Here is a 6,333-nt window from a genome sequence, read left to right on the forward strand (position 1 = left end):
TATTTTCCAATCATGAGCCTGTGCTCCATTAAACTAAAACCATGCAACTGAAATCCCGGAAGGAACTTGGTCCTGATGAGATAGTGTTTTGGCTTTTGATAGGATTTATCTCTAAAATAGTTTTTTATATACCTTATTTACTGTCCTAAATTGCTCTCAGTCACATATTTCCAAAATATTTTGTTGTTTGAATTTTCTCCCTTAACTTCCATTATTTTAATCGATGATACATTGAGTAATATTCTGCTATATCTAGAGATTTTCATGAACCTTGTCTTCTTATTTCCAGACTGTTCGTATCTAAGAGAAACGGCATAGAAGTGAAATACTTCTGAGTCGTCCTTCATACTTCACGCCTCAAGAAAGAACTCTGATCCTGGGATAATTAATCATGGATTCAAAGTATTCCAATCTGATTTTTGTCAAGAAGGTAAGTGTATGTTTATTCATGGAGAGAAATCTATTTACAAATAGAATAGACAGTTTAATCTTCCGCTGTAAGAAAATTATATGTGGATTTTTTTTTTTTACAATTACAGAAAAACCAAGTATTGGAAAAAATTAAATATGTTATGTGATGTGTTCTTAGCAGAAGCACAGCCAAGAATCTAGCAAATGACTATATTCTAATTTTTTAAAGTTAAAAAATTACTCCTTAAGAGTTTAGAAGACACACATGCACATACGCACACACACATACACACACACATATATATATATATATATATATATATATATATATATATATATATATATATATGTGTGTGTGTGTGTATTTATATATATATATATATACTATATATATATATCTGTGTGTGCGTATGTAAATATGTATATATACATATATATATATATATATATATATATATATATATATATATATATATATATATATAAATATATATGTATGTATGTATGTATGTTTTTGTGCGTGTGCTCTTACTGGAGTAGTACATAAATGTAACTGATCTTCTCGGAGGATATCGTCATGTGCAATCAGTACAAGTAGAAAAAAAAATACAAAATTATAAGCTCATAATCAAATCACGCTCTCAGAAGAAACAACAAAAAATAAAGATTTTTTTTCTATACAAAGAATAGATCACGCATTATCTGTATTTGGTGATCATCCTGTAGTTATCTGGTTATGACCATCGTATCAATTATCGTGAATTTGAATAAATTTTATTCAGTCTTGAGATACTTTGGTGTCAAATTGAGATTTTTATTACCTTCACAAACGAAATTGGAAGTAGGTTGTGTTTTACCCCCCTGTTTGTGTGTGTGTTTGTTTGTTAGTGAACAGCTTCCTGGCCACAATTTTAATGGCAATGAAATTTGTAAGGAGGATCTGTTATGTAAATAGCTGGAAATTATTAAATTATTAAAGGTCAAGGTCACGGTTAAGCAAAAGGTCGAGAAATAAGCTGCCGCGGCGGAGATTTGCGCTCTACTGAGTGCCCCTCTAGTTACATATGCACTACTTCATATTCCACCTTCTTGATTGCCAATCTGTAAGATGGCAATTATCGTTTGATTATGTATTAATCATATATACTTATGCCGATATCTTGTCAATCATAAACACTATTTAAGTTTTTGAAGCAATGAGCGTAACATACCTTTACACGAGCAGGCTAAACCTTCTCATATAAGGGAAGTATCTATCCCATAATTGCAACCAAGAAATTATCGGTTCCACGTGCAATTGCCACACAGACACACGCTGTTATCAGCTGATAAAGACGTGGAATTACTCCCCCTCACGGAAATGCAACGACGAAATCCCTTGGTTCAGAAAGGCGTTTTTTTTTTTTTTTTTTTTTTTTTTTTTTTTTTTTTTTTTTTTTTTTTCCCAGCTAAAGACACATCCCGCAGTTTTCCCTGTGACAATTACCAGGAAGAACAGTTCAGTCTCACTCGTAAGTCGTCGCCTAAAGTTCCCGAATTACCCCTTAATTATATTTAGGACTCTCATTATATCTGTTTCTGCATGAGACTTTCACCTCCTCATAGCAGTTGGACGGAAGAACACGTAACAATCGTCATTGCAACAACGTGACTGCTACATGTCAATAAGTTCAGTCTTTTGCTATGAAGAGATTTCCTATCATATATATATATATATATATATATATATATATATATATATATATATATATATATATATGTATATATATATATATATATATATATATATATATATATATATATATATGTATCTTTTCGGTCATGCACAGCTCTCCTCGTCCCTTGGGTAGGGGGAGACGAAGTAGTCATACCATGGTGAAAGAGGATTGTGTATGCATAACTATCTAAATATCTAGCCTTCACTTTTCACGGATCACGTACACTTATATATATATATATATATATATATATATATATATATATATATATGTGTGTGTGTGTGTGTGTGTGTGTGTGTGTGTTTAATATATATATATATATATATATATATATATATATATATATATATATATATATATATATATATATATGTTTATATGACCTTACTGAAATATTAACTAAGAATGATTTAGTCAGAGTCGACTGTGGTATAGGTATGCTGATTTAAATGCGTTGCTGAGGAAAGAAAAAAGAAAGGACTTGAATTATCTTATAATTAAAGGAAGTACTGTCGTGTCGGGATTAAACCTCAGATACAGCATCGATCAATACATTTAATTTGTAAATATAATACTTGTCAATAGGAAAAATGTGCAGCATTTAGGAAAAGGAAATATATTTGAAATTGACACAAGAATAAAATTTATTTCTATTTTCGTAGAGGTAAAGTCCGTTAGATTCTGACATATATGTTGATGTTCACCTTATTTTTTATGATGCGATGATATTTACCGATAACATTTCCTGATTATCTCATTGATTCAGTGAGTATAAGAATCTTATTCTTTCTCACCTTTATCTCTACATTAAGGAGTCGGTTTCCTGGTGCGTCCTCTTCAATGCTTTCTATCAAAGGTAGCCTCTTTCACCAAACCTCTTTTCTCCATATCATCCTTTACCTTATCTCTACATCTGATTCTCTGCCTCCCTCTTGGTCTTCTCCCCCTAGCTGGTTCCTCCCAAGTGTAAAAGATTTATTGTTAGCTACTTATCTTCCTTGTTTTCTTTTTCGTTGAGAGAACAATAGTAAAAAAGATTTATAATAGCTGAAATATTGTAAGTTAAATGGCAGGACAGGGTTAGAAACGAAACTATTGGAGAGAGACTACTCGAGTGCCTATGTGGATGAGATCATGATAAGGGGTAGATGGAGATGGTTTGGTCATGCTCTTCGCACTCCCAAAGATAGAGTAATTCACCAAACTTTCAACTGGGCTCCACAAGGCACTAAAAGAGTTGGAAGACCCAGGCATACATGGTTGAGGACTATGAAGCGTGAAATATGAGATGATGAATGGAGAAGTATTGATTCAAAAGCTCGAGACGACTGGGGAAATCTAACAGAGGCCCTTTACGTCGATAGGCGTAGGAAGAGATGATGATGATGATGATAAAAATTATAATGCAATAACAATGACAACAAAAATACTGTTGGTGATAATGATGTATTAGTGTAATAAAAGAAGACGTGGATATATATGATTTATAATTTACATATGATTAACAAACAGGGAATAAAACTAAGCTGCTTATATCAATCACTGACGCGTATACGCTTTTCCTCTCTCATAGATTTAGAAACTGTGTCCTAAAAATGATCTCCGAAGTATTAGAAAACGCGCGTCTCCGAACACTTTCAAACTTGTGGCGGATTTTAACGATCAAACGATTTCTTTTTTTTTCTTCCGGTCTTTCCGCAATGCTTCCGTTGATTGAAATACGCCATCGTTCCACCTTTAAACCATGGTCAAAATGCAACTGTATTCTATTTCAATTGGAAAGGAGATTTGTGGAAGTAAATACGTCATCGTTCCATCTTTAAACCATAGTCAAAACGCAACTGTATTCTATTTCATTTAGAAAGGAGATTTGTGGAAGTAAATGCGCCATCGTTCCATCTTTAAACCATAGTCAAAACGCAACTGTATTCTATTTCATTTAGAAAGGAGATTTGTGGAAGTAAATACGCCATCGTTCCATCTTTAAACCATAGTCAAAACGCAACTGTATTCTATTTCAATTGGAAAGGAGATTTGTGGATGTAAATACGCCATCGTTCCATCTTTAAACCATGGTCAAAACGCAACTGTATTCTATTTCGTTTAGAAAGGAGATTTGCGGAAATAAATACGCCACCGTTCCATCTTTAAACCATAGTCAAAATGCAACTGTATTCTATTTCATTTAGAAAGGAGATTTGTGGAAGTAAATACGCCACCGTTCCATCTTTAAACCATAGTCAAAACGCAACTGTATTCTATTTCATTTAGAAAGGAGATTTGTGGAAGTAAATGCGCCATCGTTCCATCTTTAAACCATAGTCAAAACGCAACTGTATTCTATTTCATTTAGAAAGGAGATTTGTGGAAGTAAATGCGCCATCGTTCCATCTTTAAACCATAGTCAAAACGCAACTGTATTCTATTTCATTTAGAAAGGAGATTTGTGGAAGTAAATACGCCATCGTTCCATCTTTAAACCATAGTCAAAACGCAACTGTATTCTATTTCAATTGGAAAGGAGATTTGTGGATGTAAATACGCCATCGTTCCATCTTTAAACCATGGTCAAAACGCAACTGTATTCTATTTCGTTTAGAAAGGAGATTTGCGGAAATAAATACGCCACCGTTCCATCTTTAAACCATAGTCAAAATGCAACTGTATTCTATTTCATTTAGAAAGGAGATTTGTGGAAGCTGGAATATATGGACAGGCGCTAGGGCATGGAAGGTCCTTCAATGAAGAGATACAGTTGGCTTCATTCATTTCGGTACACTTCACGGGAAGCTGAGGTGACGTTTTAGAACTCAACACTGTAGCGGGTAATGCTGTATTGGGCAAAATAAAACCTGTTGACGACGCTGTTTGCTAAACAAAGTCTCTGAGCTTGTAAACAAGCAGTCAAAAGAATATGTATTAATTTTACGAAGTCTTGTATAAAAAATATTGTTATTTACTTAACAACACTGAAAAAATGAATAAAGGCTATTTTGATCACTTGTTTACAATTCAGCTACTGTGTTTTATAGGTAGCGATACCAACGGTTTATCTTTTGCTAAACACAATATTACATGTTAAAATGTAGTTTCCTGACGTCCCCCTTACCTTCCCGTGAAGTGCACCCGAATAAATAAAGCCAACTGTATAATTATAAAGTAAAATGGAAGAAAGGAAAAGGAATTTCTAAAGACTTTGAAACCATTGTTAAGCCTATCCGTGGTTTCAGAAGTTAAAACAAGCATATATACTTTTTTATTTCTGTCTGGAAATCTTAAATAAACAAATGATTTGCAGACGCAGCTGTAGGACAAGAACACTCTGTGATACATCCGGCACAGATGTTCGCAAATGAAGGTTGTTTACGAAGACACCTGTTGAAAAGATATACTTCCACGGACAAGGTTCGCCCATTAATTACCTGCTTCATCCGGGTAGAAGCAATTCTCTCTCTCTCTCTCTCTCTCTCTCTCTCTCTCTCTCTCTCTCTCTCTCTCTCTCTCTCTCTCTCTCTTCTTTTATCTAATAAATGCTGAACTCTCTCTCTCTCCTCTCTCTCTCTCTCTCTCTCTCTCTCTCTCTCTCTCTCTCTCTCTCTCTCTCTCTCTCCTTTTATCTAATAAATGCTGAACTCTCTCTCTCTCTCTCTCTCTCTCTCTCTCTCTCTCTCTCTCTCTCTCTCTCTCTCTCTCTCTCTCTCTCTCTCTCTCTTCTTTTATCTAATAAATGCTGAACACATTTTTCTTATAAATATATAAATAAATAAATAAATAAGGGAAATCAAAATAACATCGTAATTGTAGGGTACAGAGAGAGAGAGAGAGAGAGAGAGAGAGAGAGAGAGAGAGAGAGAGAGAGAGAGAGAGAGAGAGAGAGAAGATAATCGATCATTTAATTACATGCACCGTAATCCTAAAAAGAAAATCCGGTGATAAATAAAGAGTTACTGAAGGCCATCACAAAGCACGCTCTTCCTACATTTGTACCGCTGGATTAACACCCGATTTGAAAGCGTTGCTCGGACATGCTCACGAGCTGCCTGACTATCAGCAAGTAACGTCTTGCATGCCAAACGCTCCTGAGAAACTTTCTTCCAAGACCAACTTAGAGGAGCAGTAGATCAGGCGAAAGTCTGTCTCAGTCTGTGAGCTTGTAGAGGAAATTGACGATAAACATCACTGAGCGGAACGTCATAATTCTTTA

General features: G+C 34.4%; 1 protein-coding gene across 1 annotated transcript in view; it reads left to right on the forward strand.

The window, feature by feature from the left end:
* The first annotated feature begins 293 nt into the window (after positions 1-293).
* LOC137647250 (homeobox protein 3-like) overlaps positions 294-6,333 on the forward strand; it is a 270,280-nt gene continuing 264,240 nt past the window's right edge. Inside the window, exon 1 of the mRNA XM_068380640.1 lies at positions 294-430. Coding sequence (XP_068236741.1) covers positions 392-430 — 39 coding nt within the window. The 5' untranslated portion in view covers positions 294-391. The remainder of the gene's footprint in view (positions 431-6,333) is intronic.

This window comes from Palaemon carinicauda, chromosome 9 (genome assembly GCF_036898095.1).
Source record: "Palaemon carinicauda isolate YSFRI2023 chromosome 9, ASM3689809v2, whole genome shotgun sequence".
In the NCBI taxonomy this organism is placed as follows: Eukaryota; Metazoa; Arthropoda; class Malacostraca; order Decapoda; family Palaemonidae; genus Palaemon; species Palaemon carinicauda.